Source organism: Pleurodeles waltl, chromosome 7 (genome assembly GCF_031143425.1).
Source record: "Pleurodeles waltl isolate 20211129_DDA chromosome 7, aPleWal1.hap1.20221129, whole genome shotgun sequence".
NCBI lineage: Eukaryota > Metazoa > Chordata > Amphibia > Caudata > Salamandridae > Pleurodeles > Pleurodeles waltl.
Window position 1 is genome coordinate 135,981,595 of NC_090446.1, and position 16,867 is coordinate 135,998,461.

Here is a 16,867-nt window from a genome sequence, read left to right on the forward strand (position 1 = left end):
TATATAGGAACCGCAGTGCATTTTTCTGCGTGGACAACTAGAACTGCTGACGCAGAGCTGATCAACGCCACCTACCGGTGAACTGGCGTACTGTGCAGGAAAAATCTTCCACTTCCAGTCTGACGCCTGGGGAGAATTCAAGGGTAAGGAATCTGCAGTTAGATACAGTCTCTATCAAATAAGGCTTTACTAAAGGTAAGTAACCTATCCTTTAATGCATTTTTATTAACTTTGTTAAATAATCCTATATTGCTATTTGCATAAAAAGAAAACTTGGTTTTGAAAATCGGAGCGCCCCACACCCACCCTCCCACTGAGGAACATATCACAATTTTGTATAATTATGTGCCCTTGAGATACCTCACCAGGCAATAACATAGAGAAGGGATATAGGTGCTTTGAAACTGCTAAAGGTGCAAGCAGGCCACATCAGACTACTAATAATGCCTGGAGACTTGTATCCAAGAGACCAAACAAGGATTTTCAGGGCGGCATTCTCTTCAATGTGTTCTTAAAAATCCCAACAACCCTCCAGGAGGCCCGGTCTCTCCTCCCTGCAGAGTGTGATGCTTACTGCTTTTGCCCATTTTATGACCAATGACCTTGTTATTGAAGAAGTTGTATGTGACTTCCATTTCATTCCCCCCTGCCTGTTCAGCCAGAAGTGAAGCTAGATCAACGAACCTAGTTGTGACTTGTTATTCTTGGGGCGAGGAAATATACCTAACGGCAATGTTGTGATGAAGAGATGTCTGGGTGTTTCATGCTATGTATAACTTTATACAGTGGTGTAGTCCCGTTAATGCTCAAAACAGGTGTAGCATGTCAGCCTTTGCCAACTGGCATCAGGGGCATGCATCTTTAACGGTTTGGTATTTGAGATGGCGACGCTGAGGGGTGAGATATGCTCTGAGTGGGATGTAAAATTGGATACATTCAAAACTGGCATTCCTGATGTGCGCCAAAGACCTGAGGAGATCTGTGCAGATGCTTTGTATAGCCAAGTACTCATGTGTTTGCCAGGACCCACATTGTGTATTAAAAGTAGTATCGGATTAGTGGCAGGTTCTAAACCCCTAGTGTTCTAGTGTGAGGCCAGTGTTCATTTGATGAAGCCATAGGTCATGAAGTCCTCTCCATGCAAGCCATATTCCTCCTGGAATTCCTGAAAGCTCCTAAAAGCGCAATTTGAAAATAAAATGCCAATCGTAGTAATCCCAGCCTTGCCCTATGACTCCAGGATGATCTTGTAAGGATAGCGTGCCCTGTTAAGTATTCCATCAGTGTAAAGGAGGGGATAAGGATGGAGTGTTACAGTGAATGGGAATCCTGCTTCAGGCATTTAATGGCTGTACGCACCAGCAGCAAGTTGGCATTGGCGGACCATGCCTGGAAATAAAAACCCATGTAGATAACCTTCTCTTTGTAGTACTCTTGTAATACCTGCTTCTCAACAATGTTAGACAGCAGTGAGGCTACTCACTGCAGTTGTGCTGCCAAGTAAACCGAGAGAAGTCTGGAGCACCCATTCCACCCTCCCCAGGACGGAGCCTCAGTCTAGATAACACCACCCTCCTGCACTTCTCCAGCTGAATTCAAGCAGTAGTATCCAGCTCACAATACACTGAGGGACAACCGCACGCAGGTTAGTAAAGGAAGAAGCTGGGTTCAAAAGGTGAAGTTTTTTACGAATGCTCATCCGGAGGCTCACTGAAGGGCTTGATGGAGTCTGTTCCTTGGCCCTTCTCAGCTGGTCTTCCTACTATAGGAAGAAAACACCTCCCCACTACCAGGTCATTGTTTTTGCTCTATGTGCAGTTTTCATTTCTTTCCCCCCCTAATTCTGGAAGAGGCCTGGCTGTTGGTGGAGATGTAATGCACATTAGTTTCTAGTAACTTCGGGCAGGGTTCTAAAATTTACATTTCCCCTATATTTAGTACAAGTAGGACTGTCAGAATAAATGTTTGTTACAGATAGAAATGGGTATTTGAATGGAGTCTGTAGCTGGTACAGCTCAAAAGTTCTAAAGTGTATAAATCTATACTTTGACTTTTATTATGTGTCAGTTGCAGACTGACCAGTGACAGTGTTATTGTGGGCTCTGTCACTTGGGAAACATGGCACATCTCATGTTACTCAAACCCACTTCTAAATATTCTGCACTCTACCTTGTGGGTTACAAGGTGCTCTTAGGGTTGACGTATATAATATTTAACATCAGGTTTTCCTGCCTGTCACAAGGGTGTTTTGGACAGGTCTGTGCTGCAAGGTACAAGCTGCTGCTATCGGACTGCACAGGATAGGACTGAAGCAATGTTTTCATTGCCACAGTAGTGGACAGCACAATGGGTGGTGTAGTGCACAAGTGGCATTTCATTTTCCATGCCATGGGTGTATGTCTGTGTCAAATACTGGAGTCTTAAATGAAAGTTAAAAGTGCTAATGAAGTTTTAAGCCAATATCTACATGTTTTTTGGAGGTCCGAGCATGTGCACTAAAAACTAGACAATTGTGTTAAAATTAGAGTTCAGGGTTACCAGGAGGTGAGTCTCAAAATAATAAAATAAACAAGCATTTGCGATGCAATAGGTCTTGCATTTGTTTGAGTTAGAGCTATAGGACTTTTCCTGCCACATAAATTGGTCGACCCGGTCTCATAATTTTGTCTTTGATTCCAGTGGCCCAGCATTCAACTAAATCACTTCCATTCACCTTCTTCCTCAATCTCATTATCATATAAACCTTTATCAGAAATAAACTTTGGCATTAAAGTGTAATGTTCAAAACACCATACCAAAAATATCACTTGGGACGGATTAGAGGGTGAAAGGAAAGTGGGAGTCGGTAGTAAAGCTGGAGAGGACACGTGGCGTAGTAACTGTGTCATTGACCCTGGAATAAGAAAGGAAAATGGTTGACTTCAATTTTGGCAGTAAAATGCAGAAGGTCTATAGGCCTCTGGGCCTTAGTGCCACTGCACATGTTGCTCCATTATAACTAGGCCTCAGGAGACCAACCAGATGGGGATGAAAAAGAGAAGTAAAAAGAATACAACAGACAAAGGGAAGGAGTCGCAAAGAAATAAAAAAAAAAAGGGAAAGAACGAGAAAATGAAAACCGAGCTAAGAGAAGAAATAGAGCAAATGTGTGAGACAAAAGGGAAGAAAGATCGTGAATGAAAGATGGATGAAAAAATAACTAAAATTGTGAAGAGAAAGAGAAAAATGATTATTAGTGAAAAAAGAGATGGTGAGAGAAACGAGCAGTGAAAGAACCAGGGCATGTATGTCTTTACACATTTTCCACAGACACAGAATGGGAAAAACACTTTGCTCCCGACAAGTAACTTGTGGCTTCCACATAGGGACGGGAATAAGAAGGATTTATAGTAAAACATGACTTGACAGATAAAGATAAGAAAGACATCAGAGAAAAGAAGGAAGAAAGATTAAAAAGAAAGGACGCATACCAAGTCAAAGGAAAGAGCAAATTTAAAAGAGAAGGGAAGAGAAAAAAAATAGTCACAGAATGAATGCCTCATGAAGAAAAAAAAAAAGAGAAAAAGCAAGGAAAGAAATAACCAAGTTTTTGTGAATTTGAAAGAGGAGTTAGGAAGAGGGAATCCTAAAAAAGGAGAGGAGTAGAAATAAACAGTTGAAAGAGAGCGAAAGTGTTAACGTGTGGATTTTAAGAGCTGGAAAGAGAAAAGTGGGAGAGAAAGAAAACATTGAAAGTAAACAGGGTAAAGGAAAGAACGGAGTGAGACAGGTGAAACAGACTCAGACCCAAATAAAGGTGGCAGCTAAGAATAGATTTAATTGGCTCCCCAAGTCCTCAAACATAAGGCAGTGAGGAACAGCAGGGGACACTGCAGAAGAGCAGGAGGTGCATTAGCAGAGTTGTATGTGTGAACACCAGTGCAGCAATATTGGGGGCCCTTCAGAGCAGGATTGGGGGTATAGACAAAGCTGTTTCCCGGCTGAGTACTGGAATAACAAAGGCAGTGGGTGAGGAATGAGAAACGGAGCGCCATGTAATTCCTGATATTGGAATAATGGGGCACTGCAGGCTAGGGTTGAGATGCACTGACAGTTGTATGTGGGCTGTAGTACTGGAATAGTAACGGGCATACCGAAGTGAGATATGCTTATACAGTTATATGTGGAACCTCTTATTGGTGTGCCAGTGTTGCCAATTGTTAGCCTGAAGGTGCCCTGGTGAAGCTGCAAGTGCAGCCCAGTATGAGAGTGGCATTGCCTCTGAACCACAGAAACGAAGAGACCTGAAGGGCATGTATGTGAGCCTTGGTACTGAGAATAAATGTGTACTGAGTGTTGGAGTTGGTGGATTCTGGCAGAGCTATGGTTGTTCCCATCAACAGTGGTACTGGATGTTAGACTTGAAGTGCACTGGCTGAGTTGCGTTTTGCTCTTTTGGGTCGCGTATTTGCTAGTCAGTGGGACTGAATATTAGAATTGAGCTGCTGTAATGGAACTGTATGTGAGCGAGGTCACAGTATAGGAAAGGAAGTGACCTCGGCGGTGTAGAACTGAGGTGCACAGATAGTGCTGTGCCTGCCGTCACAGTACTGGAACAGCAATGTGTATTGACTGTAAGAACGGAGGTGCTCTGGCAGACCGCGTGTGTGGGTTCTGGCATGGCTGGGAGACTTGGAGTGTGTGAACTGAGATGTACTGATGGAGCTGTGCCTGAGGTCGCAGTACTGGAACAGCAGTATGTACTTACTGTAAGAACTAAGGTGCTCTGGCAGACCGCATGTGTGGTTCTGTTACTGGCACAGCAGAGGGCTTGAAGTGTGTGAACTGGGGTGCACTGATGGAGCTGTGAGTGGGATCCCATTATGGAGCAGAAGTGGGCACTGTCTCCGAGTATTGCGGAGCACTAGTAGAGATGGCGGAGGGGTCTCTACACTGGAACAGCACTGGGCACTGAGTGCTTGGAAGGAGGTGATTTGGCTGAGCTGCATGTGGGTAGCAGAGCTGAAAGAGTAGGAACACCGTACAAAGCTTTCCTAGGTGACATCAGGTTACATCTGGGGCGGGGCCTCTGGAAGGCACAGGCAGACCACCATGTGGCCAAGATAACAGCGTGATTTATAGTCTTGTTTACAGCTAAGCTCATACTGAGGTGCTCTGGAAACAGTGTATGTGGGGTTCGTAGCACTGGCACGGCTGAGGGGTTGGAGTGTGTGAACTGCGGTGCACTGATGGAACTGTGCCCAGGGTCCCAGTACTGGAGCAGCTGAGTGTACTGACTGCAAGAACTGAGGTGCTCTGGCAGACAGCATGTGTGGGGTTCCTGGCACAGCTGATGGCTTGGAGTGTGAACTGAGGTGCACTGATGGATCTGCAAGTGGGATCCTAGTATGGAGCAGAAGTAGGCACTGTCTCTAAGGGTTTTGGAGCCCTGGTAGAGCTGGGTGCCATGGCTATAAGCAATTACAAGTGATCCCCTGCCCTTGCTCTCAGCACACAGGCAGGCACACTTGGTAAAGAAAATCCAAAGCCAATGAAGGGCAGCTGAGAGACTGCAGAGAACCCACAACGACCAAATGTGCTGCAGTTGTGTTGCTGGTATTGCTGTGGGAGATGAAGAATGCATCTGTGCGAATCAGCGTGAAAGAGTCCCAATCTATATGGTATCTTCAAACTGTGGATTTACTGAGAAGGTATTCACACAAATTGTTGGAAATTTGGGTAGTACCGTGATGAACCCTGGAAGGATGGATCTTGTGGTGGAACCTGGAGTGATTGATTCCTTTAGCTGTTCAACAGTGGTTGTGTCGGACACAGCCTGGTTGAAAAATAAACTTCTAGGACGATTTTGTGTGCATATCATTAGTGTGGAATGGTTCATTATTTCTCTTTTTTTTTCTGACATTAAAACCAAAGCTGTTGAACTGTGTCAGCGGTACTTGGTGTGATGGCGAATGATGAGGGCAGTATATGAAGATTTGTGATCTTTGTGCCTTTAGGTTCTGGAGAATTACTCTGATGCACCGATGACCCCCAAACAGATTCTACATGTAATAGAAGTGGAAGGCTTGAAGGAGCTGAAGAAGATACGGTCAGTGTTTTAATTCATGCTGTGACTTCCAGAACCTACAATATTGTACCGTTAGGAGTCTAAAACATAGGTAAAATTGCTATTGTTCCTAGAGCGGTCTTGCATATTGGCCTCCATTGGTATTCTTCATAGTTTCTGCAGTGTTAGACTTGTGATTTTTGTACACTATGCCGGTGGTACTGGTTACAGTTGGCTTTGCCAAAATACTTGGAAGGACGCACAAAAAATGACTAGTATCTGACTAAAGCAGATTGGATTCATGGTAATGGTGAATGAACAATGAGTGGATCTGCTCCCAAAAGACTCCACCCTGCCCATCTTACACCCCTTCTCTCCAAAAACAGTTCATAGTTTATCAAAAGACTGCAGTTATATTGTAAGAGTCCTGATGCAGCATCCTCTTGTAATGTTGTAGTACTAGGAGTTTTCTCCAAATATGTTGCCAACTGTACCCATTTGGAGAGAGTATCTCGGTGATGGACTGCCTTCCTCTGATTTGGATGTTCATGAGAGAACTTTGTACATGCCATGAACTGCTAATGCTATATTTGAAGCGAGGCAGAGTTTGTTTTAATGGTATTGTAGGAAGATTGGCCATTCCAAAGCACTTAGAATTGAGACTCTGTTTCTCTTTCTGAGGGTACTTGTTTGAGGTGGTGCCTAGAATCAGCATACATCATTTGTACTTGTTTTCCTCACAGATACTTTTTGTAGATTGACTTCCTAATGACTAATTATATCTTTATTTTCCTTTTTTTGTTTTTCTACATGCAAAATGAATAGCAGAAAGAGGTAAGGAATTTCATGACTTGATGAAGCATTGGGCCCTTCTTATACCATTTGAGTGTTGTGGTAGTGTTCGTTTAGACATTTTCAGCCCTAGGTGCATTTACACGATTGGCAGTACCAGCTCTTGTGTTTTTTGTGCAACTCTACTTTAAAGGAGGATGCCTTGTTTAAGCACATCTGTGGATTGGATTGGTTATACTAGTCTGAAAAGTACTAGCAATTCAGTGAGTTGTAAAGAGTGTCCTGTGTATACCTACTAAGATCTTTTAATTTTGTTGCTCGGTTGTGACTGCATAGGGTGGGTTTTGTAGTCTTCCCATTGGTCGGCTACTTAGCCTTGCCACATATGGAATGCCCGCCTAATAGTATGTATTTCTTAACTGCCCCTGAGAGACTACTTGTGGTTGGTTGTTTTAGGTTCATGCTTGTTGAGGGCAGTGAACCCTTGAATGATTGCTGTGTAATGATAGGCAGGATTTTGTACCAATGCAAGCACCTCGAGGTGGTCTCAGAATGTGTCCCCAATTTGAGGGTGTACTACCTAGGCTAGAGGATGATAGTACCCAGTATTGTAGTATTTACTTGAAACCTTTGAGCCATTGTAGGGAATCACTGTTCGGAAACCTTAAGAGATCTTTGACATGTCTGTGGGCTTATTGTGTGATTTTATTCTCTAGCCGCTACAGAGATACAGGCATATAACATTGTGTTTCATTGAATGAGAGACTTTTTGAATAAGGGACCCTTGTTTGGCCTTGCAATCCTTGTGGTGATCTCATTTGGATAGGTGGAGAGGATCTTCTGGTCTTGTTTGATTCAGTAAATGATTCTCACTCAACCCCAACTTCTTCTTGGGTTTGGGTTTTTAGTTCTGCTCCCCTTTCTGGAGTCCTGATTTTTTTATTTTTTTTTTGTTATTTTCTCTGTTCCCTTTTTGTAGTGGCACAACCCCTCTCGCTTGTCTGAATGCAATGTTGAATTCCAATTCTCAAGCTGGGGATTCCATCTTTTACAAGTTGCCAGGGCGCATCAGCATGTTCACTCTAAAGGTAAGTTTACAATTTGAGGAGTGAAAGAGACACATATTTTATGTTAGTCACAACACAATAGTGGAAACACTGCAGGGTGTATGATAAAGGTAACTACATACTTTTATGAAGAATGTTGAGCATGATCCAAGTGGTTTTTTAACTCTGTCAAAATTTATTCAAAGTAGAAACCAATACTTCATTTCTCTTTACTGGTAACTTAGCTTGTGACTTCCGTAACATATGCTTTACAACCCCCCCTCCACCCCCCGCCAGCCCCCAAAAAAGTCTACTCCATAGACATCTTCTCTGCCTATTTATGTGGTATGGGCCTTTGTTGGCTGGAATTTTATTACAAGACTGGAGGCTACCATTAAGTATACATCTTTTAATGCTACTCCACATAGCAGCACTTGAAAATACATTACGCCAAAGCACAACAGTCTAGAATGATTCCATAGCAACATATAAAAGGCCCATGTACAGAACCATCACCCTCTTTTGAATGTTGCTACTTCATGAGAAAAGTAGCAGCCTACTTGACTTTGTTTTAGAGCTTTAACCTGTATTTGCTTTTCAGTAACGATTATTTATTTCCTTTGTTTCCAGTTTATAGATATCCTCTTTTCCCATGCTGTAATTGTATGACATTACATTGAGATTTTTTTTTTTATCATGGCCTTAGATTTCCAAGCCCCACAACACCTAAGCAGCTTTCCCCCACGCCAAGCTTGTATGCTGATCTGTGCACTGCTCTTTACTTCGGCCAACATGCCGGGACCTCCCACGTTGTTCCCGTTTTGGAACTGCGTCTGAAGCGCCATGGCGAAGCACGTCTGACATGCTGTTGAAGCAGCACCGTGCCGTCTTTGCGGGCAGGAAAATGCTGGTGAAGGGCAACTCTTATCCCCAGTTTGTAAGAAGTTAACTCCACTAGCTCAGACATCATGAACCAGCACCCTTCAACGTTTCATTAAGGATGTGTGCAGCCTTTTGTATCCCACGAGATTGCAGCCATTTTGCTAAACCCTCTTTAAATTATAGTATTTTTGCTGGCGCGTTATGAGATGCTGTACCGTCATGTTTGATAGTATCTTTGGTCAGCTGTTCCTCTGATGACATTATCAGTACGATTTGTGTTGGTAAGGGCTATTTTGATCTAGTTTTAAACTACCCTCTGCTTTTCACATAGTTTTTTGTTCTGTACGGTCCAGATGTTGTTTTTTTGAATGAATTTATCCATTTGACTTCTTGGTTATATTCCAACCCCTGGGTATTTATTTATATTATTATTATTATTATTATTACAGCACCTCTGATTTTTTGCAACAAAAAAAAAAGTCAGACAAAGGAGAAAACTATCTTGGGATCCTAGAGGGTAAGGTTAACGAAGAATTGATCAGAAAGCTCATTCAGCATGAGATGCGTACTTGTGTCAGGGAGACCGTTAATCAGGTATTGAGCAGAAAAAGGCAAAGCAAAGGTTCGGACTATGATACCTGGTCTATACCAGAAGGTGAATCTGTTTCCATAAACAAATATGAAAAATAGAAAAGAAAAACTAGGCATACTGAAAAATAGCCGTTACCCTCTAATATGATTGAAGGCCAGAGCACTTTCAAAAATATTGGCTGTCCAAGCACCTCCAGTAAGAGTGGTGTCCTTTGCGGCACAAAAGAGCTTTTCTACGTGACACAAATGGATTGGGTGTCCCTAGTGGCACCGAGCAAATAGGTACACTAGGCTTACTAGAAACATACAATGAGTATGTGCTTGACTTGGACCAAGGAGATTTGGATACTGATGAACTCTTTAATGACTATTCATCTCCTTCTGTCTCCAAAGATAACATTAAAAACCCCTTTGGTGAGGAGATGTTTTCTCCCTACAATAATGGACACCCAAGGACCCCAGAATGGTGGCCCATAGGGCATGTTGGCTATTTCATCAAAAAGTGGATTAGAAATCCGCTTGAAAAAGATGCTCATAACCTACTAAGATCCGAATGTTCAGGACCAGTGCTCAACAATAAAATACGTCTAACACCCAACCTAGATCCTGAACTTACCACCTTCCTATGCAAGATGGGACGAGACCCAAGGAATCGCCTAGAGAGGTCCCTGAAACTTTGCCAAAATAGTCTGCTGGACTTAGTGGGTCCCTGGCAAGGATAATAGATCTGGCCGAAGAGGCATACATTAACGGCCACCCTATTGATTTTGGTCCTTCTGCGAGGATGGAGTCAGCGGGCCATTTTTTTTTTTTTTTTTTTTTTTTTTTTTTTTTGCCGCGCTTAACTCTGAAAAGCGCAAAGCAGTACTCCTCAAAATCAATCCTAAGCTTGGTGACTTGGCAGAGAACCTTAAAGGTCAACTTTTTGGAGACAATATGGTCAAGAACCTTGGAAAATGTGGCCACGTTCACTGTGCGTGATAAAGCACAAAATAACATGCACTGGATTTTTGACCCAGACTGTGGCCGAGCCAGCAGAAGGAGACTTTGTCGGCTGAAATTCCCAAAGTTCCCAGTTCAACAATTCCAGACAGAGAGGAGGCTACGTTAGAGGATACCAAACTGGTGTCCAGTCTAACTTCTACCCACAGAAGGGGCGTTATCAGCGATCGAGGGGAAGTACAGGTTGTGGGCAAGCTTCCCCAACCCAGGGTGAGTATCATTAATTCACTTACTTATTCTTCCTAACAAAGTGTGGGGAGACGCCACAAGTATTTTGTTCAAACTTTGGAAACTTACTCACGATCCTTGGGTATTAGAAACAAATCAGGGATTCAGAATAGAATTTTGGAAGATTCCTTGATAATCTGTAAACCCAAGAGAACTTGAGTTAAGAACAGAGCAACAGGTAATTGTGGTCAAAGAGTTAGAATCTATGCTAGTGAAAGGTGCCATCTGGGAAATGGGTTTAGATAGCAGCGTATTCACCAGCACTCTTATTCTAGTAGAGAAAGACAAGGGGAAGAGCCCCAAGATAAACTTCCGGGAGCTAAACAAGTTTTTAGTTTACAGACTCATCAAAATGGAAGGGATCCATCTTTTGAGAGACTTGTTACTAAAGGATGACTGGCTAGTGAAGTTAGACTTAAAGGATGCCTACTTCACGATTCCCATGGCCAAAGGGTCTCAACCCTATCTTCAGTTTATCTGACGGAGAACCGTAGCTTCCTATCTCGGGGAAAGAGGTGTCAGAATGATCATTTATCTATGCAACACCTTGATAAAGTCCCAAAATTATTCGTAGGTCCTAGAGGACTTGAACCTAGTCATGTCCCTATTGGAAAGTTTAGGCTTCATAATCAACAAGGAGAAATCAGTTCTTATCCCTTCTCATTCTCTAGAATTTATACGTTTCACAATAGTTACTGTGAATGTCATTCTTCTCCTTCCCTTAAATAAGTTCAGCAAAATTTGGAAAGAAATAAGATATAGTCTTAGTTGGGATTCTTTAACTCTGAGAGAGTTGAGACAACTTTAGGGCCTGTTGTCCTCCTCCATCCAAGCTATTTTCCCTGGCCTGTTACACTACCTCGTATTTCAGAGATTAAAAGCAGGGCTCTCCGTTCAGGTCTTTGGTATTGTGGCAAAGTTTCACTAGATCAGGCAGCAAGGACAGAACAAACTTGGTGGCTTGACAATTTAGATGCTTTGAATGGCTGAACAATTTTTGGTTGCTCTAGATTGTATTCTGGAATCAAATGAGTGTGTGACTGGATGGGGTGCACGTCTGGGTGCTCAGAAGACTAGTGGGTTATGGTCAGATCTAGAGAGGCTACTTCACATAATTCATTTAGAAATGACTGCAGAACTTTAGACGGTCACGCGTTTCAGACATTGCTTACAGTTCACAGCAGTGATATTGAAACTGAAAAATGTCTCTGCTGTAGCTTATATAAATCACTTAGGGAGTACCAAATCCGTAGATCCGGCTGTCATTGTGAAGAAGCTTTGGCTCTTCTGTCTGGAATACCAGATCAGTTTAAGGGCAGAATATTTGCCTTGGAGGGCAGAATATTTGCCTTGGAAGGCAAATATGTCTGCGGGTTTAAAATTCAAGATTTTTAAAGGATCACAGCTATTGGAAACTTAACAAAATATGTTTCAGGAAAATATCCCACAGTTGGGGGTCCTTTAGAGAGAGACCTGTTTGCGAGCAGACTAACATCCCAACTGAAGAATTACTTCAGCTGGATGCCAGACCTGGGTGCTCTGGCAGTGAATTCATTTCTTCAGACTTGGAAGGAATGAAGGCCTAAGCTTTTCGTCTGTTCTCCTGTCTCATTTTCTGAAGAATTCTGGATCACTGCGAAGTGCTGTCTTATTCTAATAACTCCATTTTGGGTTTCTCAAGTGTGGTTTTTAATGACTTTGGAACTCGCTTGCACCATTCATTTTTTCTTCCTGCAATGTAGAGTCTGCTGAAAGACGTAGATGGAAGGGAACACCCATTGGTGAGTACAGGAACTTTGAACCTTCTTACATGGAAAGTGACAGGCGATCTGAGTTGTCAGGCCTTTTGTGAAGAGCTGCGGAGCTCCTCAATGAGTCTTAGGCCCCAGGAACTCTGTCCAGATATACAGGGATCTGTATTATATGGGTAGTTTGGTGCTTGGAAAGGGACTTGGATACTGTGGAGGCTCCTGTTACTGAGGTGGTTAATATTCTTATGATTCAGTTTGATAAAGGTCTAAGTAAATAGGACTATTAATTGCTACAGATCTGCTATTTCTGCCTGTCACAATATGGTCAATGGGCGAAGTGTAGGGAAGAATGTTTTAGTATGTCGTGTCCTTAAGAGCATTAGATTAAATAGACGCCCCAGACCAAGATATCAAACTCTTTGGGATGTAAAAGTAGTCCTTACTTTGTTTTCAAGTTGGCCAGTTAACAGATATTTAAATACTAAGACTTTCTATGAAACTGGTGTGCTTTTTATGCCTAATCTCTTGTCTTAGAATTTCAGATGTCCTCCCTTTGGAGGAGAGTAACAGAATTTATGATCCCTTTTGGGTCACTGTAAGGAAATGCCTCCTTGGCATGGTTGCCCCCTGACTTTTTGCCTTTGCTGATGCTATGTTTACGATTGAAAGTGTGCTGAGGCCTGCTAACCAGGCCCCAGCACCAGTGTTCTTTCCCTAACCTGTACTTTTGTATCCACAATTGGCAGACCCTGGCATCCAGATAAGTCCCTTGTAACTGGTACTTCTAGTACCAAGGGCCCTGATGCCAAGGAAGGTCTCTAAGGGCTGCAGCATGTCTTATGCCACCCTGGAGACCTCTCACTCAGCACAGACACACTGCTTGCCAGCTTGTGTGTGCTAGTGAGGACAAAACGAGTAAGTCGACATGGCACTCCCCTCAGGGTGCCATGCCAGCCTCTCACTGCCTATGCAGTATAGGTAAGACACCCCTCTAGCAGGCCTTACAGCCCTAAGGCAGGGTGCACTATACCATAGGTGAGGGTACCAGAGCATGAGCATGGTACCCCTACAGTGTCTAAATAAAACCTTAGACATTGTAAGTGCAGGGTAGCCATAAGAGTATATGGTCTGGGAGTCTGTCAAACACGAACTCCACAGCACCATAATGGCTACACTGAAAACTGGGAAGTTTGGTATCAAACTTCTCAGCACAATAAATGCACACTGATGCCAGTGTACATTTTATTGTAAAATACACCACAGAGGGCACCTTAGAGGTGCCCCCTGAAACTTAACCGACTATCTGTGTAGGCTGACTAGTTTTAGCAGCCTGCCACAAACCGAGACATGTTGCTGGCCCCATGGGGAGAGTGCCTTTGTCACTCTGAGGCCAGTAACAAAGCCTGCACTGGGTGGAGATGCTAACACCTCTCCCAGGCAGGAATTGTCACACCTGGCGGTGAGCCTCAAAGGCTCCCCTCCTTTGTGCCAACCCAGCAGGACACTCCAGCTAGTGGAGTTGCCCGCCCCCTCCGGCCAGGCCCCACTTTTGGCGGCAAGGCCGGAGAAAATAATGAGAATAACAAGGAGGAGTCACTGGCCAGTCAGGACAGCCCCTAAGGTGTCCTGAGCTGAGGTGACTCTAACTTTTAGAAATCCTCCATCTTGCAGATGGAGGATTCCCCCAATAGGGTTAGGATTGTGACCCCCTCCCCTTGGGAGGAGGCACAAAGAGGGTGTACCCACCCTCAGGGCTAGTAGCCATTGGCTACTAACCCCCCAGACCTAAACACACCCTTAAATTTAGTATTTAAGGGCTACCCTGAATCCTAGAAAATTAGATTCCTGCAACTACAAGAAGAAGGACTGCCCAGCTGAAAACCCCTGCAGCGGAAGACCAGAAGACGACAACTGCCTTGGCTCCAGAAACTCACCGGCCTGTCTCCTGCCTTCCAAAGATCCTGCTCCAGCGACGCCTTCCAAAGGGACCAGCGACCTCGACATCCTCTGAGGACTGCCCCTGCTTCGAAAAGACAAGAAACTCCCGAGGACAGCGGACCTGCTCCAAGAAAAGCTGCAACTTTGTTTCCAGCAGCTTTAAAGAACCCTGCAAGCTCCCCGCAAGAAGCGTGAGACTTGCCACACTGCACCCGGCGACCCCGACTCGGCTGGTGGCGATCCAACACCTCAGGAGGGACCCCAGGACTACTCTGATACTGTGAGTACCAAAACCTGTCCCCCCTGAGCCCCCACAGCGCCGCCTGCAGAGGGAATCCCGAGGCTTCCCCTGACCGCAACTCTTTGAACCTAAAGTCCCGACGCCTGGGAGAGACCCTGCACCCGCAGCCCCCAGGACCTGAAGGACCGGACTTTCAGTGGAGAAGTGACCCCCAGGAGTCCCTCTCCCTTGCCCAAGTGGAGGTTTCCCCGAGGAATCCCCCCCTTGCCTGCCTGCAGCGCTGAAGAGATCCCGAGATCTCTCATAGACTAACATTACCAACCCGACGCTTGTTTCTGCACTGCACCCGGCCGCCCCCGCGCTGCTGAGGGTGAAATTTCTGTGTGGACTTGTGTCCCCCCCGGTGCCCTACAAAACCCCCCTGGTCTGCCCTCCGAAGACGCGGGTACTTACCTGCAAGCAGACCGGAACCGGGGCACCCCCTTCTCTCCATTCTAGCCTATGTGTTTTGGGCACCACTTTGAACTCTGCACCTGACCGGCCCTGAGCTGCTGGTGTGGTGACTTTGGGGTTGCTCTGAACCCCCAACGGTGGGCTACCTTGGACCAAGAACTGAACCCTGTAAGTGTCCTACTTACCTGGTAAAACTAACAAAAACTTACCTCCCCCAGGAACCGTGAAAATTGCACTAAGTGTCCACTTTTAAAACAGCTATTTGTCAATAACTTGTAAAGTATACATGCAATTTTTACGATTTGAAGTTCCTAAAGTACTTACCTGCAATACCTTTCGAATGAGATATTACATGTAGAATTTGAACCTGTGGTTCTTAAAATAAACTAAGAAAAGATATTTTTCTATATAAAAACCTATTGGCTGGATTTGTCTCTGAGTGTGTGTACCTCATTTATTGTCTTGTGTATGTACAACAAATGCTTAACACTACTCCTTGGATAAGCCTACTGCTCGACCACACTACCACAAAATAGAGCATTAGTATTATCTATTTTTACCACTATTTTACCTCTAAGGGGAACCCTTGGACTCTGTGCATGCTATTCCTTACTTTGAAATAGCACATGCAGAGCCAACTTCCTACATTGGTGGATCAGCGGTGGGGTACAAGACTTTGCATTTGCTGGACTACTCAGCCAATACCTGATCACACGACAAATTCCAAAATTGTCATTAGAAATTGATTTTTGCAATTTGAAAAGTTTTCTAAATTCTTAAAAGACCTGCTAGGGCCTTGTGTTAGATCCTGTTTAGCATTTCTTTTAGAGTTTAAAATTTTTTGTAAAAGTTTGAATTAGACTCTAGAACCAGTTGTAGATTCTTAAAAAGTATTCCAACTTTTAGAAGCAAAATGTCTAGCACAGATGTGACTGTGGTGGAACTCGACACCACACCTTACCTCCATCTTAAGATGAGGGAGCTAAGGTCACTCTGTAAAATAAAGAAAATAACAATGGGCCCCAAACCTACCAAAATACAGCTCCAGGAGCTTTTGGCAGAGTTTGAAAAGGCCAACCCCTCTGAGGGTGGCAACTCAGAGGAAGAGGATAGTGACTTGGAGGACAATTCCCCCCTACCAGTCCTATCTAGGGAGAACAGGGTCCCTCAAACCCTGACTCCAAAAATAATAGTCAGAGATGCTGGTTCCCTCACAGGAGAGACCAACACCTCTGAAATCACTGAGGATAACCCCAGTGAAGAGGACATCCAGTTAGCCAGGATGGCCAAAAGATTGGCTTTGGAAAGACAGATCCTAGCCATAGAGAGGGAAAGACAAGAGATGGGCCTAGGACCCATCAATGGTGGCAGCAACATAAATAGGGTCAGAGATTCTCCTGACATGTTGAAAATCCCTAAAGGGATTGTAACTAAATATGAAGATGGTGATGACATCACCAAATGGTTCACAGCTTTTGAGAGGGCTTGTGTAACCAGAAAAGTGAACAGATCTCACTGGGGTGCTCTCCTTTGGGAAATGTTCACAGGAAAGTGTAGGGATAGACTCCTCACACTCTCTGGACAAGATGCAGAATCTTATGACCTCATGAAGGGTACCCTGATTGAGGGCTTTGGATTCTCCACTGAGGAGTACAGGATTAGGTTCAGGGGGGCTCAAAAATCCTCGAGCCAGACCTGGGTTGACTTTGTTGACTACTCAGTGAAAACACTAGATGGTTGGATTCAAGGCAGTGGTGTAAGTAATTATGATGGGCTGTACAATTTATTTGTGAAAGAACACCTGTTAAGTAATTGTTTCAATGATAAACTGCATCAGCATCTGGTAGACCTAGGACCAATTTCTCCCCAAGAATTTGGAAAGAAGGCGGACCATTGG

At 44.1% G+C, this 16,867-nt stretch overlaps 1 protein-coding gene across 3 annotated transcripts in view; it reads left to right on the forward strand.

Annotated features, from left to right (window-relative positions):
* ASXL1 (ASXL transcriptional regulator 1) overlaps positions 1-16,867 on the forward strand; it is a 177,204-nt gene that overhangs the window by 33,074 nt on the left and 127,263 nt on the right. The window contains exons 2-3 of one of the 3 annotated variants that reach the window (XM_069243388.1): positions 5,997-6,088; positions 7,818-7,926. The exons of 1 other annotated variant lie outside the window; for it this stretch is intronic. In XM_069243388.1, the coding sequence (XP_069099489.1) occupies positions 5,997-6,088; positions 7,818-7,926 (201 nt within the window). Of the gene's footprint in view, positions 1-5,996; positions 6,089-6,848; positions 6,881-7,817; positions 7,927-16,867 lie in introns of those variants that run through there. One more of the 3 variants, XM_069243390.1, reaches the window with a different exon arrangement.